This window comes from Antennarius striatus, chromosome 17, assembly GCF_040054535.1.
Source record: "Antennarius striatus isolate MH-2024 chromosome 17, ASM4005453v1, whole genome shotgun sequence".
NCBI classification, from domain to species: Eukaryota; Metazoa; Chordata; class Actinopteri; order Lophiiformes; family Antennariidae; genus Antennarius; species Antennarius striatus.
Genome location: NC_090792.1, coordinates 2,836,504 through 2,859,057, shown reverse-complemented (window position 1 = coordinate 2,859,057; position 22,554 = coordinate 2,836,504). Strand labels below are relative to the sequence as shown.

The following is a 22,554-nucleotide window of genomic DNA, read 5'->3' as shown; positions in this document are numbered from 1 at the left end:
TATTATAAGCCACTTTGTTGGGCTCACTACCACAAATACGCATTGATCTACGCATTGCCAAGACAAAATTAACAACAGAAACATTCAACTGTTCACAATGAGACATCAATATTTAATTTATCCTGTAAATAATGACAAAGTTCAGTGCCTCTAACGCTCTCTATGATGCCATAGAGAAGAACTTGGAAGATGGTGTCCACTGACACAACCTTGTCATGCGGATAGATTAATATTTGGATTGTTTTCTTTCTAAAACTGTTCTCTATTGATATTAAGAATAAAAAGTACCTAAAATTTCAACAATAAATCATTAATTAAACTTGCAGGTAAATGCCAGCTTCATTTCCTTGTCCTAATATAGACTAGTGAGGATGTCAGCATTCTGCCAGAGCTTCAGTGTTTGACAATGGATCTGTCAGGTACATATTTAATATCTCACAAGTTCTGTGTTAGGATGGGGTTTTTTTTTGGAAATCCAAAGACTTTCTGAAATTTCTGCAATTTCAAATGAGAGGAACATTATTACATATCCGAGTGCGACAATCTGCGTCACTTTAGGCGATGCAGGTGACGTGACAAACTTACTAAGAGCGGATCAGTTTAATCACTCATGACAAACAAAACAGTTTGCCTTGAAGTTTATACTGTTTTAGGTTTTTTTTAGTTTCTAATCTGCTATTGAACTGGAGTGAACTCTTTGGGTTCTGACATTATCTTTCTTGGCTCCTCATCTTTGCTACTGTTGCACAAAAAAATCTGCATAGTTTGTAATGAGTTGTGAAAACAGGACAGGCTGTATTTCCTTTAGGTGAAAGGGACAGAAAGACAAAGGGATTGGTGTTTTCTGCTATTATATATTCTAATAAAAAGTTGAATTAAAATGCACAGGTAAAGATTATGACTTTAAGAGTAGGGCAGACAGCTCCGTTTTATTGTAGCTGGTTTGTTATTACATCAAGTTCTATTTAATTCTTATAAAATAAACCTTTGTGTAGTTACGACTTGTGTTTATTCCACAAGACATTTTTTTGGGGGGGTACATCATTGAAGTACCATCAAAGTGCAATCATTTCCCGTCTGAATGTTTATATAGTTCTATCTGGCTCCTCAGATTTCCCTGACCTCTCTCAAGTCCGTCAGCTTTCTTTCTCATGTCACTAATCATTCACACAAATTTAAACCTTGTGATATTTTCTTAACTTCAAACTGATAATGAATGCTAATCATCCTATTATACACTCAACTATAAAAAAAAAACTTAGTTGTCCAGAAGAGTATTTCAGTGGTGAATAATATACTTTACACTGTCAGTGATGGGCATTTCTTTACATTATGCAGGTCACTGGTAGATTCCAAAACTGTTCGTGTAAGAAAATGCTGAAGATATTGAAATAAATGCGCAGCTCTTGTTTTGTAGTTTCCAGCTAATTCTCCCTACAGTTAAAAAGAAATAAGGATAAACAATGATAGTAAAAGACAGCTGTTTCATGGTGATGCCAGATGGAGGCTGAACTCTAGGCTGACTGTCCATATTGTCTGACAGTGTGATTTACTTTTAGTATTAAGATAAAGCCTCATGATGAAGGTGAACCAAGAGCAGCGTTGCGTTACGGAAACCTGACCACAGCTGGGACAAAAAATCAGGAAAACAACAAACATTGATTTCAGTTGAATGTGGAGTCATTCTGGATATAATAATGATTTCATATTTCCAGTGCAGTTTTAATTGTATAAGATGTTAATTCTGGTGTGTATATGCCATAGCTGTATGTGTGTGCATATTTATCCTCCTTAAACCAGCGATATTTAAATTAATTACTTCAGATCCTTTTTTTTCTTCTTTTCTTTCTGTCCCCTGTGCCTTTGTGAAATATCGCCTGTCCTGGTTTGACTCAGGCCACAGCGTGAACCTCTTCTGCAAATGTCATGTATATTTTGGCAAAGATCAGGGGTTAGTGGGCCAAGAGATAATAGTAGAAGCCTAACAGTTGATTGTAAATCTGTAGTGGAAGAAAAGTTGACCAAGAAAAACAGGAAAAACACTTCAATATGTGTGACTTCATGATTTACTCAGTGCTCAACTGAACTTTTATTAAATAAATTATGCACTTATAATGAAATCCTTTCTGTTAGATCTTCTGCTGGCTTTAAACTTCATCTTTTCAGCTTAGTGATTCTTGCTTTTTCAGCAGCAGCTGTATCAAAGACAAGGAAACTTTTCTACACTGCTGACATGGAAATAAAAACATACAGTAAAACATTTTGCACAGCGGTGCATTAGTCACTTTGATGAGTGTTTGCTTTCAACTCATCGCACAAAAAGATAGCAACATTTCATCCAGCGCTCCGTGAGCTGTAACAATAAAATGCTGCAGATGATTTTGTGTTTCTGATTTTATGAACTTGTTATTCCAAGTTTCTTAAATCGGGGCTTGTGGGGGGTTTTAGTTATAGGTCGTGCCATTTTTTCCAACAGCCCATTGTGGTGTAGTTTAATTGTAGCCCTGCTACATTATGTGAGATTTCATGCTGTTTCAATGCCCTCTAGATCATAAAGCGCAGAGCAACAGTGACCTGGGAACCAAAGGAGCCTCTGTTGATTGAGGACATTGGGGGTAGCCCTGCCCCGGGACAATGAGGGGGGACACTTGTGCCCTCAGAGGTGATGGCGTGCTTGTTTTGATGTCATAATATGATTGGTACCCTGTATAGGATTTGTTACAACCTCAGTGGTATACTGATTAATCGCCAAAGGAGAACAGATTCAAACACGCTTGCATCAAATTGGAATTACGGTGTTTTCCGCACTATAAGGCGCACCTAAAAGTCTTTAATTTTCTCAAAAACTGACCATGCTCCTTATAATCCAGTGCGTCTTATATACGAAAAGTTTTAATATGGGCCATTCATTCAAGGTGCGCCTTATATTCCAGTGAGCCTTATAGTGAGGAAAATACTGTAAATCATGTTTGAAAGGGAAACAAACCGCCTGTGTCAAATTGGAATGATGGTTTCTAAATAGAGGTGGGGGTCTACAAATCCACTTCTCACCACCCACCATACGATGCAGACTCCCCATAAATTGATAATTTAATAAGCAATTATTATTTTTTCGACCCTCACCATAATACTCCCTCATAATTGTAAGATAACCATTCTTACCAGCTACGTACATCCAGGATGACTTGTGAGTATATATTCAACATGGGATGCATGATGAATAAAATGTCTCAACCAAACAGCAGGCATTGAAAATAGATGTCTTTATTATTTTAATGACCTACTGATTTCAATGTAAGAATGAACGATGCAAGTTTACAACAAAGAATTCTTACTAAATCCTTTGCTTCAAAAGGCAAAGTATCAGAAAATAGTTATCTCTGATGTGTGGTAATTTAACCAAAACATTATTTGACACCACAGTGGTTTATACCATACAATTCATAAGGACAGCCATACTTTCACTGTTACCTCACCATTAACAAAATATTACACATAATCCACTTAATGTGAAACAATATAAAATCTCTCTATATATAAAAAAGGTGGACCAAATTCAGTTAAATCTAACAAGACCTTAAATACCAGAACAAAAAAAAAAGCATGAAGTTTGAAAATGAATATATTTGGGAATGTCATAATTATACATGTAGTTAGTTTCAGTATCAGTGGTTCTACCAGGTCTGCTGGATGGTGGGGGAACACAGCAGGAGTTGGACGGGGTCCAGAGGTAACATGATATTTAAAAAAAAACAAAAATTACCCCAATTGAAATTCTCAACACTAATAAATTAAATAAATGCTGGGTGATTTGTGTGATTGCTGATCAAATTAGCATTGGGAACTGAACTCTAACATGCCGTGCTTCAAATTTTCTGCAGCTTGATACAAGTGGAGAACCGTTGTGGTTCTCTGTGTGACTGATCTACAAGATGACTCCTGACCATTTACTCTGGATTATGGGTTCTGGGATACAGTATGTGTGAAGTGAATGAGATCCAGGGTTCATTTCAATCAGACGAATGAATTCTTATAATTCTTCTTCTTGAACTGACCTATTTCACGATGGACTTGACCCCAATAAACTTTATACTAGCAGATATTCACTTTTAAATTGAAACGACAGATATGACATTCATGACCTTAGCCTTGACCTGCAAATCCTGTTAAATCTGATGTTTGAGCTCATCCTTGATATATAAACTGTATGAATACACAATGAGCTGATCAAATAATGATAATAAAAAAATATTGCCCTGAACCACGGGTTGATGTGTGACAGCTGGGTGAATAAGACGCCGGTCAAATCAATCCGCAACAGATGATCAGGGATCAAACACCTAATTCAAGACAAGACTTTTGTATAGTTTAAGACTTTGTATGCTTTTAATTTCAGATAAATTTAATCACTTAAATGCCATCTCTGGTTTAGTTAGTTGACTTAACAGAAATGATTACAATATCGCTGGAAACACAATAAAAATATGATTAATCTCACTCAACAAAACAGGGATAACAGGAAAAAAGGAGAGTCTTTACTTATAAAAAGCTGTCTTATTATTATATCAGTTATATGTGATGATTCTACTAATCTTGAGCTCTGATAGAGGACATATGTGGGGCTATGGTTTTTATTATTATGCTTCGACCTGCTGATAACTTGATCACTAGTACTGTAAATCCACCCCCATGCTGGCGCTGCTGTTCCGACCCAAGGCAACACATTTTTAATGGCCAGAACATCAGAAAATGAACATATAATTCATTCAAGTGTCACATCTCAACCAAACAGCAAACATTGAAAATAGATGTCTTTATTGTTTTAATGACCTACTGATGCAAGTGACATTGAAATGTTGCAACTAATGTGTTTTCTATTGTTTAAATGCATGGTGACTTACAGTGACAAGTACATCTCGTTACTGTACATCAAGTACCAACAGTCCTCCACTTAAGTAGAAACCTCAGTTACATTGAAAATCACATCATTAAGACACAGTCGTGAGGTTTTACGTAATTACAGTCTTACATTAAAATACGGTCTAAATGCCTGCTTTTAAAGTGATACTATGTGCAAATTTAAACATAGGTCCACATAAAGACATTCTGCATTTACAAGAGCGACACTCAAAGTCTTATAGCAAAGGAACAATCATTTATAATTCCAAAAATCACACTGTGAGCCCTCTCCTACAGTTAAGTAACTATGAGAGACAAACATTAATAGAAAAGAAACAAACCCTCTCCCTGGAGCCTAGACAGCCGTTATTAAGTCTGGAATAAAGAACATTTTCAGACAGCATTCAAACAAGTCAAATCAAGCGTGCCAGAATGTATATCACTGAGGATTACTGGGTGTGGTACAGTTTCAATGACTTATTCATACTACACAGTGATTAATTAAAAAAAAAAAAAAAGTGGTTTCACAATGTATGTATGTGTGCATATGTGGAATGTGAACGCATGTATTTGGAAATTTAAAGCTGCCTTAATCTCCCTAAAGCTAAAGAGACACAGAGGTAAACCAACATAACAAAAGATAACGCCATTAAAAACAGGCGTGGAGGAAAAGACAAGAAAAGTGCAGACATTTACATTAATACCCGAATCCATGCAGACAAACGCACAAAGCCGCTCCCAAGACAAGATTAAATTTGCTGTACAGTTGCCACAACAGCGCTTTCTATACATTATCAGATGCAAAGGTCAAGCACAATCACACCCAAACCATTCATCACATGTTCTCATGTTCCACAGATTGTGTTAGTAGAGGCGAATGAATGAGATATAAAACTTTTGCATGGCTTTTAAGAATGCTAATCATACTGAGTGAATTAGCACACTGTGGCTAGTATCTAACATTTATGACATTCGAAAGACATTTAAGAATATTATATTAGGGCATTTCTTTAAATCAAGAGAAAAAAAATTTACACCTCTGGTATCGTGTGATTATCTGAGCGTAGCATTCAGTCTGGCAAAAAAAAGGGAGATCTCTAAGTGGTACAGAAACACATACTTCAAACCGTAAAAAAAAAAAAGTTGAAATGTTGGAAGTTGAAAAGAATGGAATTATTCCTCTTTGGGCACAAGGTACGTAGTTGTAGTTTCATATCAATGAAGAGGAAGATTTTTTTTTTCATCTTTATTAGTCATGAAAATGGTACTGATCTTTCATTACATGTCAAAGAAGATTAAAAAACACTATGCTTTTGTCAGTAACTTAATCAGAATAACGATCTTCTCTTAGAAAACTAACTCTGATTTGGAATTCAGCATCACGCGGCCGATGTGAAGGCAGTTTGACACGGAATCTGACGCTGTGTGTTTGTTGCCCGTCTGAAGGGAAACCGTTGGCCTCATCAATGACCTGGTTAGATCACATCATGCAAAGACATTTGGAAGGATGACACTTGTCCACCCATGTAAACAACCCCAGGGCTTAACATAATGAAAGCTGTACTCACAGCAGAAAAACACACAAGTCAAGGAAACAAAAAATTAATTAGAGAAATAATCGAGAAGGAGTAACAAAACTACACAGAGGTGTTTCAGTGTGTTGACAACAGGGTCCGCATGTTTAGATAAGGCAAAGAAGAATCAGACGATATTTTTGAGTATCTTTTTTTTCTTTGTCAGACGTTACGATAAACTTGTGACAAGGGTGGGTGGGGGGTGGGGGGCACCTGGACACATCTCGGTCCTTGTGGAAGACTTGCGATCCATCTTGAACCCGGTTTGTATTTTCTTGGGCTCGTTCAGCTTTCACGCCACTTCAGATGAGGAGCGGCGCATCAGTCGTCGATGTCCTCATACACGCTATCATCAAACGGCCGCGCCGTCGACGGTTGTATTCTGTGACGGGAATACTTGAGCTGAAGGAGGTCTCCTACCTCGCTGATGACATTCAGAGCCTGTGGGGACATTTATACAATAAAAAAAGAAGCTGTCAGTGCGAAGGGCAATAGGTGGCTCCAGGAAATTCAGAGCTGAGCCAAAGTAGCAATTTTTATGGGAAAAAAACAAAACAAACCCCGCCAGTCTCGTAAGATGAAATCACAAACTTGACACAGAAAAAACATCCTATAATGCTGCAGATGGACCCAATCTGTCCAATGTTTGGTCCCTATTACTTGGGTGTGAAGTGAAATCACCAGCAGGACATCTTGTTAGAACACAAGAGGCAATGAGTTCATACAGACTTGTCATCCACACAGCAGTTCAATCTGGATTGACACCCTGATCTGAAAATGAGATATTAAATCTAAAACCACTATTAAATGATATATAGAACAATAATAATAAAAAAAATAAATAAAAAAAAGGTGTAATCCATTTAGGGGACTGTGTGGTACATATCACGGAAGGTAAGGGGACTGCAGTTGCAATTAGGCCTCCTTATAGACCGGCTTCTAACACTGAAAGTTGTGCTTGGGGAGTTTTTTTAGCTAATTGTGTGTTTTCTACTCAATTATTTCCGATAAAGAAGTCGCGTTTGATGACCGTCAAAAAGGATTACAGAAAAATATTTGGACAGATTTTAGTGAAGCTTGGTGAGAAGGAGGAGGTGAGGGCCAGGAGGAGAATCTGGAGATTTTGCTGCAGATCTGAATACAATGATGGATTCAGGAGTATTGTATTATATTAAATAATATTTCAATAAATTGAATAAATAAATCAAATGCAGAGGAGGTTAGGAGATGAATATTCATCCCAGCTGAAAACATGTGCTCTGTTAGTTTACATTTGCTTTTCTCTCCACTTCACAAAAATCCATGTAGCTCTCTGGCCGCCTAATACTCAGCTTTATGCTCTCAGCGGCTGTGTCTGCTGTTCGGCGCTGAACAGGTCGCACTACAGCTGTTTGCGTGTTTATTTATTTTGCTACCAGCTGCATTTGGAAAAAAAATTAATTGGACAAACTCCGGAAGCGAGTAGTTTTTCTGCATAATAGACAAAATTGGTGTAAAAAGTCCTCATCGTTACAGAACGTGTAATCAATGCTTGCATCCTCCCTCTGGATCTGAGCCACTGCAGCATTTAATAGGCTCTTCCCTGTCATTTCAAGTTTCGTAAAAATCTAATAGTTTTTTAGATCCTGCAAGCAGACAAACAAATGACAAGCTGCTGTCGGTGAAACTGTCGCCTCCTGACACACAATTAGGCTGAGGTAAAGATGGGAAAGCACTAAGCTAACATACTAAACAAGCTCCGGAGAGCTGGGTGGGGACCAGAAGGTCATGTGATCCTTCTCTGCTGGTTTGTTTGATTCCTTGTTAATATTAGTTTAGCTTTAACCTGATATGTAATTCATGTTATATATAGTAAATCTGGATCTATTCATCTACGGTCGTCTCTTTTCACTGATTCTTCATTTTGTATTGTATTTTACACTTGAATGGGATTATTAGACCACAGAATAACTTAATTGAAGTCCTTTTCTTCTGTTCTCTATGATGTCTGTGTAGATCAGTGATTTTCTCATTTGACTCAGGATATTAATGTGGTCAGTAAAAGAAATAAATAAAAAGGCATTTAGATTAATGTTGGGTGAGTTTGAATGAGACGGCAAAACAGTGACAGCTCCCTGGCAGTTTGAAAGAAGGAGACATATGGCCGTGACACAATGATGCAGTCGACCAGCAGAGATTCTGACATCGTGACGAATAAAAAGCTCCAAGATCCTCCCACACTACATCTTCATCTCGTTTTATTCTTTGAAGACCAGGAGGAATGGGAGTGGAAAAACATCCCCCTGACACAGCACACCGCTCAGCCAAGAGGACGGCCCAATTAGATAGAAGGTTCACGCTGCGTGCCAAATGATTCACTTTTATGTAAAAATGAGAGAGAGACTGACGTTTCCAGCATCTGGATGATGCAAAGGTAGGTCTGTAGTGAGCTCAGACCGGTAGAAGAGGCTTTATTAAGTAGAGTGGGCGGCTTTGTGATGTGTGGCCAGGAATAACCAGAGCTGAACCGTCTGCATTTACAGTACAACATAACAAGCATAGCTGACATGAGAGTGGAGGCATGAACTCAGCTCGGGGAATAGATTGTACGTGAACCTTCAGAGGGATCTGGATGACACCCGACTGGAGTTATAGCATGAACTTCTGCGTTCTGGTCTATTCAGCGACCTCTGCTGTAGGGGTCTCAGTCACAGGGCCGGGAACGATTCTGTGTGACCCAAGTGATTCAGAAACACGACATCCTGGGTTACGACAGATCATATTAAATCCCTCCAGGTACAAAAATTTATCATCCGCTAACCTGCCCCCCCCCTTTTTTTTCCCCTTGAATGTCAGAGTGATCTCTCGGCTTAGTTTCACGAGACTCAAAGGTCGTTACGGCGACACCGAAACAGGAGGATTTCAATTTAAAGAGTCTAACTTTAAACATTCAACCTGGATCCTGGAAATAAACCATTTAGTTTTCCTGGTGCTGGACGCAGCACCAAGTCTTTAGCACACAAGAAGTAAATTGGGTTTATTAATGAAGTCTTGTCACTGAACAACTATGGCTTCAGTTAACACAGTGACTATAAAGTAAGAAGCAGGTTTTAAAAATACGAGCTGGTGAGTGTGGAGGAGCTGGGGATAAAAAGACAGCACTGTTTAAAGAGAGTTACTTTAAAGCCCAGAATGCAGAGTGTAAATACTTTTATGTATTGAGAAAACTCTCAAACAGAACATTTCAGTGTCAATACACTGACTAAATTAGCGAATTTCCATCCGCTCCATTAACCAACATGCATTATACGTGTCAAGTCTGGTTTCCAATGTTCTCAATGTTGGAAACCGGTGACAGCGATTCCTTACCCTGTCCAGCATGTCTTTCGTGTGGGCGGCTGAGATGCAGAAGCGGGCGCGGGACTCTATGATGGGAGTAGCAGGAAAGCCCACAACCACCACCCCAATGTTCCTCTTGAACATCTCCCTGCCGAAAGCTCTGTTGGGACAAGAGGAGGAAACAGAGAAAAAATTATAAAAGATCCATGAACCATGAAACAACAGTTTCAAATCAACAGACGTAACTTTAATGCTACATTTACTGAAAATGATTCGATCCCCTAATGACAAGCGTCTCTTGCGGTGTCACAGGAAGTAACTGGAGTTAGGGTGTTCATTTTAGCTGGGGGTCAAAGCTCCAGACTCACCCTATCTTGGCGGGCATGTAGAGCATCATGGGTACAACAGGCGAGTCCTCGTTGCCGTAAATGATGAAGCCCATTTCTCGAAGCCTCTTTCGGAAGTAGACTGTATTCTCTGCTAGCTGTCGCACACGATCGCGGCCTGAGGATGAGAAGAGACACATGTCGAACACATTTCTATGAAATGTTTGTGAAGGCTCTACTTTCAATAATTGAGTTTACTTAAAGCGTTCAGACAACGCTGAAGTCATTAGATGGTGTTTAATGCACAATTTACAGCTTTCATTAAATGTTAGACTTCTCTCCTTCACATATTTCCCTTTGCCAAATTTAGTCTTTCTGTTCGGGCTAAAAACAAAACCATATAAATATTTAGAGCTGGGTAAAAGATGCTTTAAAAAGATTGTAAAAGAAAGCTGACATGCAGCTGTAAACATTCAGGAGTGAGCGCGAGAAAACATCTGAGTGTTACAGCATCCGGGCACCATGGGGAGATCAAGTTTCTAGTTTCTCTGTAATGTTTTTTCCCCACGGGAGATCAGGAGTTTCACAGACTTCTTTGATAAGCTGTGTTTGCTTCAGATACGAGAATGCACTCTGTTAGCTTGCTTGTTATTAGTTCACAACAAGTCAGGGAAACACAGTGTCACATGCAAATTTTTTGAACAACACAAAGGCCTGCAGTGTGTTCTGTGGTCATATAAATGATATAGCAGCAGCAGGAGCAAGAAATCACTTTGGGATTTTAAAACACTATTAGGCAAAACTGAACCTTTTTCTGGCTTGGTTTCCCTAATGTAAGGTTTGAATAATCAAATGTCAGCTATAAAAGATAACTGACATGAAAAAACACCTTGTTCCTTTTACTGATCGAGTTTTTCATCTAACCGGTGTGGATGTAAGGCTTTCAGAAGAACGCTGACGTTCAATCTGGGTTTCATTAGACTACACTGACACCTGCTGGTGAGGGATGATAATTGCTACAGCTGAGATTAAAAAAAAAATCCATCAAAACAGAGAGTGGTCTATTAAAATACAGTGGTACCTCTACTTACGAAATTGATTGGTTCCGGAAGACACTGCATAAGTAGAAAATTACGTAAGTAGAGACGCATTTTCCATGCACATGCCCTAATCCATTCTAAACCCACAAAAATTCCTACATGTTTTATAAAGCATAAAAATGCATCAAAACGTGGAACAAATACATGTTACGATTAGATTATTACACAATAAATGAGAGTTGTGTATAACATCAAAAACAAAGAATAGAGTAAAGAATAATAATAATGGTCATTTACCTTTTAACAGCTGTCCCCATTGTTTTTTGCCCTCTCTGGTTCATGCGCTCCTTTCTCACGATGCTGAACAACAGAGTGAATTCCAGTCCTCCTTCTGAACTTCTCCAACCACCCACGCAACGCCTTAAACTCCTTAAACTTCCTTTTGTTTTAATAACGTGTCGATTGTAGATTTTTGGCCATATTCTTTGGCGAGATCAACCAAACGCATCCCTTTCTCATGCTTTTCTATTATCTCTTGCATTGTTTGTACGGACAAAAAAACCTCTTTTCTTCGTCTTTTCCTCTTTTCTCCGTCTCTTTCTTGGGGTCGATAGCGAATACGTACTGACAAAGTTATTATATTTGCGCAAAACCATCAGAACACCTCATGGGTCGAGTGCCGAATGCCGAGACACTCCATAAGCACCGTTGTAGCTCCACACAGAGGTGGAGTGGCATCCCTCTTAGCCAATGGGATGCCAGGAAGATACGTAATAGGTAATAGCCAATGGCAGAGCAGCTATGAGAATGTTTCGTTCAGGAACCTGTGGGAGATTTGAGTATCAGCCGATACTGTGTTTTTACATTACGTATGTTGAAATTTCTTTCGTGAGTAGAGGTAATATTTTCCTGCTGAGAAATTTCATAAGTAGAACATTTCGTAAGTAGAGACATTCGTAAGTAGAGGTATCACTGTACTCTTATCAGTGTATTTGTAATCACTTTAAGAGTCCTGCTTTAACATGAATGTGAAAGGATGTCAAAAAATAGGCCAATCACAATAAAACAAACTAGGATTGTTTGCACAAACTCTTGTCTTATTGTTTGCACAAACTCTTGTGTGTAATGTGACAGAGAAATTAATTTCCCTGATGGAATCTCCTGAAGGGATGAATAAAGTCCTATTCTACTCTACTCTACTCTCTGATTGTCTGCATTCACCTGTAGATCGGCGACAGTAGGAAACCTTTGTATCAAATAAAATACTCCACTGGCCAACTTTAACATTGTTGTATCACTCACCGATTGTTGTGCCATCTTCTCCCATAATGCACTTCATGGAAGTGATGATTTGCTCCACCACGGGAGGAGACATGGAGGTGGCGTAGACTGCACTGTGGGAGTGTGAGCGCAGGTACTCGATGAGCTCCTAAACCGAGCAGACACACAGGACACGTGAGTGGAAAATTTAAAAAAAAAAAAAAAGAAGTCTTAATAGAACATGAAAACTGCAGTTTTGAGTGTGAGACAAATGTAACTGATTAAAATCAAGATCAAAAACCTCTGCACATATTTCCTGTCCCGTCACACAAACATGACATCTGAAACATCTGCTCGCCTTGTTGCCCTTTCTGCGAACCTGAGTTTTGACAAGTTTCCAGTAATGTGTTGGAAACACGTTTAACATGTCAGGAATGCAGCGTGGTGTCGTCGCAGCTGCCAATCAACATCACTGCGATGACAGGAGGCGGTTCTGACATCCTTTTTAACTTTGCCAAAAGGACACATAATTAAATTTGAGAGATAAGTCATCAAGTATTCTTAGTGACTTCCGTTTAGAAGTCTTTAGTGACAGCCTAACTGAATGAATTCTCCACACGTGCCTTGTGACTCCATTAGTACGGCTGCAGCCATGTTAATAACAATGTAAAATGACATCCTCACCCTTTTCCCAGCGATGTATCCTCCTGCGGCGCCAAAGCTCTTGGTAAACGTCCCCATCATGACATCCACATCACGGGGGTCTAGCCCAAAGTAATCCACCACACCTCTCCCCCTTGGCCCCAGAGCCCCTATGCTGTGGGCCTCATCTAAATAAAGGTAGGCCCGGTAGCGCTTCTTCAGGGCGATCACTTCCGGAAGGCGCACTATACTGCCCTCCATGCTGAGGGGGGGGACATGCAAAAGGATGCGTGTCAAACAAACATTTGAATGTGTTCACATTAATTTATTTCCTCACAACCAATAAACTATCACCAGATACGGTGAGCTTTTGCCCCACCTGAAACCCGAGATGAGACCACAAAAGCTGTGTTAATGCATCCGCTGGTGCCTCTCGCAGCATCCAGGCTGGTGGACTCAAGTAACCTTTTAAAGTTGTTTGCAGTTTGTTCATCCAGTTAAGAGCTAACCAAAGCACCGAATCAGCTCTGCCAACCAGCATTCCAGTCCCAGGAGGGTTGACGCTGCTGAAGCTAACGGAACCATGGCCATCAGGAATAGAACGCGAAGTGCTGCTACTGGAAGTGTGTCATTTGCATTTGTTTGTGTAACACTCCGACATGCTAACGTTAAGGCTGATTGACTAGAAATTAAACCACTAAGATGTGTTCTGCCGATTACAACAGAGACAAACAGGATGAACACAAATCCAATCCAAAAAAGTGCTTGAAATTAGATGCGTGGAGATTCTCAGTCATCCAGGTCATAGTCGTGGTCTGAGAGTTCTGCTTTAAATTAACATATTTTCTGTTGAATTAATGAATGAAATCAGCAGTGTCATATAAACGCATTATTAAACCTACTTTATAAAAGCTTTGATTTACACATGACTTTTGTAAGACACCTGTAAATGCCTTCCACCACTATTAGGATCTTCTTCCACGGCCTGTGAGTCCTGGGCTGCCCGTGAACGATGGATTCTCTCAGGAGTTTCTCGAGACTCTGCATGTCTGAAAGGTCAAAGCGTGCTACAGTTAAGCATTCATTAACCACAAATTACTAACTGGAAAGGTCAAATAAATCAGCATGTAGCGACAGTGAGCAAAGTCATTCCCCTGGTGTTTGAAACACATCCGTATTATAACAAAATAAATATTACTGTACAGAAAACTACACCTAAAATGAATTAGAAACTATTCTTACTTCTAGAACAAGCAAAGACGACCGTCTTAAAAACCAGTTCCTCTCCTCCCTTGAAGTGTCTCAAGAAAACATATTTAATGTCGTAATAAGAGTCAAACATTTCGCTGAAGGTCTAAAATGAAGACAGTTATGTGTGGATCGTGGGACCAATCTCTCAAAATCCCCTCATTAAGACACAGGATAGAAATAAAGACATCAAATATAGAGCCGACACTACTAGCAGTCTGCCTTGTTACGCTGTTTGACAGAATGAGATGACAGCACCTGAAAGTGGTGACAAGCATCCTCTATGTGATGTAGGATTAGATGAAGGTAGGAGGTGACCTTATATTAGCTTGATTGCGCTGATGGACTCACTGTTGTGCTTGAAGACTCTGATGGTGGACCCGGACAGTCTGGCCCCCAGGACCAGCGAGGCGTGGTTCAGTTCATCGCTCAGAATCAGACAGCCCTGCGGGACACCGGACGTATGACATCATTAAAACATGTCCAACACATCTAACTGGATGTGTATCAGTGGTTTGTAGGTCTGAGTGGGTGGAGTACCACATGATGCTTATATGTAATGACATGCACTGATTTAATTACAGGTACAATGCTGCTTTGTTGACTGTATTGTTTGACAGCTTCAGTTACTTCTGTCCTCTCTAGTGAACACTGTACAATGATAATTTTATGTTGAATTCTTTTTCAGATTAACTTACAACCCATTTAAAATTAAGTTAAATTTACATTGATTTACACTCTAAAAATACATTCCACCGACTGTTTCTTGAGAGCAGAATGATTTAATATCTAGTCTCATACTCGACTGGTTTCGTCTCACCGGCGTTATTCTGAAATGTCAAGTGTTTACTTGTGAAACACTTAAGAGCAGCAACGTGTCAAACAGACCGATCGGATCTGTTATTGTACACGTTGTCATGCCAACAGGAAGGGTTGCCTCCTCAAGCCCGATGGAAGGTATGCATCTGTATATTCTATACCACTGCGACAGCCAGGTGTTATGTAACTGTTTTGTTCCAAGTTAATTTTACTCTGAGCCAAGTACCTGGTAGAAAATCTATTTCATTAATGGCAAACACTGATCCATGGAATCAAAGTTAACGTCCAGCTAATATTGAAAGAATTCCAAAGAAACACAGGCTGGAGAAACAAAAGAGGAAACCGTGACCAGACTACAAAGCATATACATTTACCGAAATGTATACATCAGAAATAAAACTGGGCATTATCTTGGTCTTACTTTGCCCACCAGTGCCGGGATGTTCATGGAGTTTGTTGCAAAGCCCATCCCAAACGCCATGGCTGACTCCACTCCCACAAACTTAGCCACCAGTTTCTCCAAATCTTCATGCCTATCCAGGTTACCTGTGATACACATATAAAAACACAATCATTAAAAACGTCAAGTTTTTTTTCTCTTTTTTTTAAGCTTCATATCAGTAATTTTACAGAAAGTGAGGTGTTTGATTATTTATTGGGAGTATAGGTCACCAGGTTTTCTTTTTCAGATTTTTTTACAGCGGAGACCAAGAAGATAAAGTATTTTAAATAATGATCGAAAGCTATAATCTAACCAGGCTAGCCCCAGCGACTTCTAGTTCTTATTCTAAACTATGCTCAGCTAACTAGCAGCTAGTGATTTCTTCATACTCAGTAAATAGACATAAAAGCGATGAAAATCCAGCCAACACCGAAAATTTAACTTGTGTTTGATGTTTAACCAACTGACAAATTGCCACAAGACATATAAAAATACTACATAATATTAATCTCTCAATAAAATAATCCCATTTCATTTATCTAAACATTCAGTGTTAGTTTGTATACTATGTAATAAAAACATGCATCAGTCAGATTTGTATTGGGACTTTTTTTTTTATCAAACTGTGTGCAGGCTGAGGGAAGAACCATCTCTAATCATGTGACTGGTTTCTAATTCTCCAGCGTGATCTGGATTTTATCAGATCTATTCTTCAGTCTGCCCAAAGCTAATAAAAAACATACGATACGCTCTCAGAAGTATCTGTGGAATGTCGTTTCAAAATGTGTTTCTTCCTTGTTTTACTCCTTCTGTTCATATCTGAAAGTGTGTTACTGTTGCTTTACAGGTTGAAAAACTGCATTTTAAAGTGGGGTCCTGCTTGAAGGGGCAACTCCCCAGCAAATTATTTTTAAATATGTTGATAACAGATTTCATACACTTTCTGCAATAAACATCACATTTTAACTTTTCTATCCGATTTGGGATGCTGTGACAAAAACTGTAGTGTCCCTGGGCTATTTTGTGTCAGTTTAGGGGCCCACAATATGAAACTGTGTGAACTACTGGGTTCAAGCAACAGTTCAGTTTGAAGGATAATGTATTTTCCGCACTATAAGGCACACCTTAAAGCCTTTAATTTTCACATATTTGCATTGAACATAAAGGACATGCTTTGTTTTTCATGGTGAATCAAGCCCTGCTCATTACTGTTATGAAGTTCCAGTGATTGATTGTGTTTTGGGGCATCATTTGTACCGATTTCCTGCCTGGTACTTGCAACTCCGACACCATATTTGATGGTGACCTCAGCTGCAGACTCGGCACACAATCCGGTGTTCTCAGCAAATCCGAGGTAATTATACGAGCCCAGGTTAATCACATCCGGCACAGTCTGACCTGTGTACCTGCAAGTGAGACAGAGGAAGATAATTAGACCGGGGAAATGATCAATGATGTTTCTGCAACCTTATTGGTAGACTTTATAATAATGGCTGGTGCTGCTAATTAAAACTAGATTGAGGTGGACAGCATGCAAGTCCTCTTTCTTTTTTCCTTTTTTAAAAAAATCTTTCCAGTCTCCAGTGGCAGCTCTTATTTGATGTGCTGGTCGCCCAAACTTCCCTCATCAGAAGTCCATGTTCTCTGATCAACTACCGTATGTAGAAGAGGCAGAATGAAATGTTTTTAAATACCATGTGACCAACTAAAAAAGGAAAATAAACTTACTAAGTTTGATATTAAAGAAATAGGTTCATTATCTGTGGTTTAAATCTGTACTGATAAAATCAGGTTCACAGCAAGGCACACAAAGTGCGAATCTGAAGGCTTCATCATCCCTTTAGAGTTTGTTATGGAAATTGTTTAGTCATTTTTAAATAAGTAATGAAAGTCATCAAAAAGTCCTTATTGCACTATCTTGGGGGAAAAAAAACAGAACATTGAAAACTAATCCTTGATTTTTGGTGTTCTTGTTTTGTACACAACTATGAAATAAATCAGTTACAAACTTAAGATATTTCCCGGTTTTCAACTGTATTTAAAAAAAAGATTATTGTACAATTACACACTTTATAGAACAGAGAACAATTGATTCTATTGAGAATATAATATTTAATGATGGGAACACGTTAGTGGCAGTTCGTTTATTTTGCTTCTTTAACAAACCTTTAAACAATGATTATGACTAATAATGGCAGCAGGCATCACCGTTTCACACTGAAGAACTACTCAGGCTTCCTGCCAGTTTCCTCTTTCCTACAACTTAACAGCATGAAAATCTATCAATCAGCTCTGGCCGGAGAACAGGTTTAAAAAGCAGTTCAAGGTTAGTGGAAAGGTGGGACATTACCTCGGCTTGCTCCAAAAGTCAGGAGTGTCATTTTTCATGCTATTTGTGCAGAATGAGATAAGAGCGATAGCACAGCTCCAGCTAATCCTTGCTATGACATTAACCCTGCTGCATACTTCCCTTCACTACAGCTTTTATCAGACTCACAATTTACTGCATTCACAGTGATGAATAAAAAAGTCTTCCTCACTCAAAAGTCCAGTTGTAGTCGTGGGATATTCGCTCCATCAAGTCCATTTTGGCGCCAGGGACGCTGCATATGGGCCTGTTCCAGTTGTCTCTTATACGCATATAGAGGTTTCGGGTGTAGAAGTTCTCAAAATCTTGATAGAGAGGTACAAAATCCTGTGGGTGGATGACAAAAAGAGAACATAATGAGTGATGTTGAAGAACTGTGTACCGTTAAAGGCATTATGGGCCTTTAACATCAAACACAAATCAGGACGTTCCTTCTTCTTGGTTCTTGGAGGAAACATCCACGGGATATCCGCAGGGTGATTTAATGACTCTGTCCCAGGAAATACTTAAAAACAATAGGCTTCACTATTTAATGTTGCATAACGGATTAAAAACAATGTCTGTGGCCAAGGACATGCTTCAAACTTGCTGATAACTCCGGCCCTAGTGTGCTGATATATCGGCTGGTGACACGCTGCACTGACTTGAAAAACAGTAACAACAAATTCATGGGAATATTTGAAATTCTACATCAACCTCAAAGTGTTTGCATTTGATAAGCAAGATAAGTCTTTTTTAAAACCTATGTGTCTGAGCGCACAAACTCTTTTCCTGCAATCACCATCTTTTTTGGAGATCGACTCCTGGTAAAATTATGTTTGCCCTCTGCAAGCTTCCTTCTGAACATCAAGCTTTAAAGCAACACTGTTTTAAACGCAAACGCCAACAGCTTCTGGTGTTGGGTTTGCAGGAAGTAGGCATTTCTTTGGTTTGATTTGAATTTTTTTTTTTTAATTTAAAAAAACCCAAAACTTTGGATAACAATGCGAACAGACATCATTTATCTGTAGTCTGTTGGATTTCTCTTGGGTCCCTCTGGGAAAATGATTCCATTTACCTGAAACACATCTGGTCTTCTCCTCCTTGACAGCAGCTTTAAAGTTTCTGGTGCAACATTCCAATCATACACAGTAGACTGTTATACAAGCAAAGTATGCTGACAGGACATGTCTACTGTTGAAAACACACTTTTTTCAACGGTAACATATACATAGGGCTACAGGAAGCCACCGCCAGCCAGGCTTGTACATTAAGATGATCGACAGATTCACCAAACTAGCCTTAGGACTTTTTACTCGTTCCTGTCTCGATTTGTTAGCTGGTTGAGGATGGTGTTGCATTTTCGCGGCGCTTCTCACCCTCTGTTCCTCCTTCTCCCGAGCGATGTTGCATTTCTCAATCTGCCAGTGGCGCAGGAAGTCCCGTAGGTAGCCGAAGAGGGTCAGAATACCGTAGCCCATGTAAGTGAGCACCGCCACCAGCATGGGCGTCTCCTCGAAGGACTCAATGAAGGGCCGGCGGTACAAGCCGCCATGATGCGATTCGGTGCAGCCACGGGCAACCTGGGAAACCAGACAAGCTACTGTAGTTAAACAACATAAAATGAATCATTGATGAATGTTATAGGATAATCATTTGATAATCATTTGTTGTTACTGTTCTGGTTTGTATTACTGTAAATGTTTATCAGCGCTTTGTGATAAATTAGGATTTAGTTACAGCTTACATGACATCTTAGCATGTTAGCACAAAATAACTGGATACTCAAGTAGAAGTTGCTAAAAGATCTCATCATAAAATATGGGACCTTCCGTATAAATCAATGTCCGCTACATTCAAGCCCTTGAACAGATTTTATCTTCCTCTTGAAGACAACCTTACAATCAGTAAATGGTGAAGAATCCCTGATCAGGACTCTGGATCCTGAAGATGATTCAGATCACCACCAGAATCCGAGGAGTTTTTCTGTGAGCCGTCCTCCACACGTCCTTAAAAATATCACCAACATCCTTCCATATCATTTTGAGTAATCTGGCAAACAGTCAAATAAACAAACCCAGAGTGGCTAAAACACAAGCTCCTCTACTGTGATTTGTTGGTTCTCTATCAGTTGTTAAAGATAGAAAAGAGAAACACAATAGTATCCTCTAAATAGGACAAAGGTGTCCCAGTAATACTCTGACTCTGAATAAATGTTCTTTCTTTGTATGACTATAAAGACAGCAAGAGAATATTTACACATTTACCACAACTAACATCTCAGCTGGAATCAGATTTCAATACTGGAGCACTTTGTACTAAGTTGACTCTCCTTTTATCCCGATGAGGAAAAACACGGTTTGTTTTGTTACTGTTGAGTGATGTTTCCATAAGGCTCTTAAAGGTGACTTTACATGGAGCCAGTTTCACAAGTGGGAAGAAGAAAAGGAAGGTCAACAGAACGTTAGGCTCAGGGATCAGATATACACAAACTATCCAGGGAGACAAAAGACGGTGACACGCAAACAGAGGAGGACAATTTGACTGACAAATAAGGGAAAACTGGTTGTGGTGAAAAATCTGTAAATTCCGGGAACAGAATCTACAACTGCTTCCTCAATTGCATTATAAGATGGTTTACGGCTCATAATTCAACTTCACTACACATGTATGTTATGTAAGTTCATCTTTCCGTTATGCTCGTCTCAATGCTCGTGGCTATTAGGCGCCTCATGTGACCGGTCATGCTTCTTTCACAAATACCTTACAGAGCAGCAACTGTGACACCAGCTGAGCCTCAGTCACCAGACACACCGTTTCTCAGCCCGATTCAAGCAGTATAGAGATAATCAGACATTCTTCTGGCATCACCATGTTTGCTGGAGATGATAACCCGTCTGCTGTGTGTCTCAGCCCTCATCTTCCTTCAGGATCTCAAACTAGATAATCATAGTTGCTAATTTTGCAATCAGGAAGTATGACGCCAGTTATTGGGATTTTGCAGTAGGTGACAGACACATACTATATTCAGTTTTACGGTAATTGTGATGTGAAACTAAGCTGCTTTCACAACTGATGCATCCACACACAAGCAGCCAGGAGAACGTTTTAAGTAAGCATATTAAGGATCCATATTAAGGGTCAATTTTCAAAATTGAAAACAAATCAATAAATGCCAGTGGATATCACTGCATATGGTAGATGTGTATAGGCATCACGACAGGATTTATTTGAGTGTGTGCAGAACATCCTGTGAAAAAATATTAGTTCTGGACTTAAACTTCAGAAGTGTGGACAGACAGAACACATTACTGTACACATGGAAGTGTTTCCCAGCCTGGGTTACACCTCAGGCCTGGATCCGGATATAGGTGCACTGGTCCAGGGACTGTCTCATGTGTCATCGGTTCATCTTTGCTATTAAGTCACCCTTTAAATAACTTTTCCAAAACTTTTTCTCGATTTAATTATCCAAATAGGGGCTTCAACAGAACCCATTCTTTAATTCGGCAAACATTTCAGTCTCTGAACAACCAGATAACTCCGTGTCATCTTCCGGATTTGACACCACTGAGGGGGGGGGGCCAACGTGAACCCAATCATTTACTTAACAGATTTGAATATTTCACAAACTCCTCAGTGCAAATATGAATTCAATTCATGCGCCGAATTAAAGAACGTTTCATGATTTTATGAGTTAGGCCCCTGACTTTGTGAAGCACAAGTATTTCATGTTGAAAAAAAAGTCAAACTTAGTAAAACCAGGGTATCTGTTATGGAGTTTGGCGCCTGCGTGTAACAGCTCGTAAACAGCCTGACTGCAGCAGGACTCGGAAAACACCTGATTGTTTTCTTCTTTCAGTGTCATCTCTTAGAAACGGAGGTCAAAGGAAAAACGATCCGATGGCAGCAGCGTCCAAACCCACCAACCCCCACCCGCCTGTACACGTCCCATCCCGGGCCTCACCTCCTTCTTCTCCTCGGTGTGGTAGTGGTTCTTGGGCGGCCGCTCATGGCAGCTGGCGACGCTCAACAAGCCGTTTCTCTCCGGTTTCAGTCCGTTCTTCACACGCTGGTACACGTCCCCGTTGGCTGTCTTGGTGGCGGGGCTTTCGGTCATTGCTGGTCAACGACTGGGAAGTCACGACGGTTACTAACATGTAGAAACACCCGCCTGCCTGCGGAGCAAAGCGGTGACAGTGTGTGAACTGGGAGTGGTTTTCCAGCCGCTACAAACTCCCTCAAACACGCACAGTCAACAAACTCATATCAACACTGAGGAACCTGAAAATCCAGAAGCAGAATACCGGAAATCAACGCCCAATAACAATACGAGAAGCAGCGGAGGGGGCGTGGCGACATGTTCACATGTGCAAAGGGGCGTTCATGTGTACGGGAAGTACACTGGAGCGGCAAGCAGTAGAGCAGGAAGCGGAAACATGCGATTAAAATTATTTCTGGGGATAAGATCTGAAAAAAACAAACAAACAAAAAAGGTTGAGTAAAATTTGAAAAAAAAACATCTTAATACTATCACTCAAAACAATTACCAGTTTGAACATAATTTTATGAATGAAAATGAAAGGGCATTTCATCCTGTACATGTACAAGCCAAATGTTGTTTATTTATTTTTTTTGC

The 22,554-nt window shown here is 39.7% G+C and overlaps 1 protein-coding gene across 2 annotated transcripts; it reads right to left on the bottom strand.

Annotated features, from left to right (window-relative positions):
• Positions 1 to 4,794: 4,794 nt before the first annotated feature.
• On the bottom strand, positions 4,795 to 22,196 carry LOC137610739 (serine palmitoyltransferase 2-like). Of its 2 annotated transcripts, XM_068338519.1 has the most exons (12): positions 21,883 to 22,196; positions 19,295 to 19,498; positions 18,109 to 18,263; positions 16,826 to 16,974; positions 15,548 to 15,672; positions 14,659 to 14,752; positions 14,003 to 14,108; positions 13,102 to 13,321; positions 12,460 to 12,586; positions 10,160 to 10,295; positions 9,822 to 9,951; positions 4,795 to 6,914 (listed from the first exon to the last, which is right to left on the bottom strand). In XM_068338519.1, the coding sequence occupies exons 1-12, from the start codon at positions 22,033 to 22,035 to the stop codon at positions 6,795 to 6,797; spliced, it is 1,719 nt and encodes a 572-aa protein (XP_068194620.1). In that variant the 5' UTR covers positions 22,036 to 22,196; the 3' UTR covers positions 4,795 to 6,794. The 2 variants fall into 2 exon arrangements, 1 of the variants encoding a protein (XP_068194620.1); XR_011038537.1 differs by lacking the exons at positions 4,795 to 6,914; positions 9,822 to 9,951 and adding an exon at positions 11,455 to 12,069.
• Between the last annotated feature and the right edge of the window lie 358 nt (positions 22,197 to 22,554).

Coding starts and splice junctions, on each gene's coding strand:
- LOC137610739 (XM_068338519.1), bottom strand. CDS start 22,035: ATGACCGAAAGCCCCGCCACCAAGACAGCCAACGGGGACGTGTACCAG. Junction 18,264..19,294: donor GGGAGAAGGAGGAACAGAGG/GTGAGAAGCGCC, acceptor ATCCACCCACAG/GATTTTGTACCTCTCTATCA. Junction 12,587..13,101: donor GATACATCGCTGGGAAAAGG/GTGAGGATGTCA, acceptor TGCTCGGTTTAG/GAGCTCATCGAGTACCTGCG.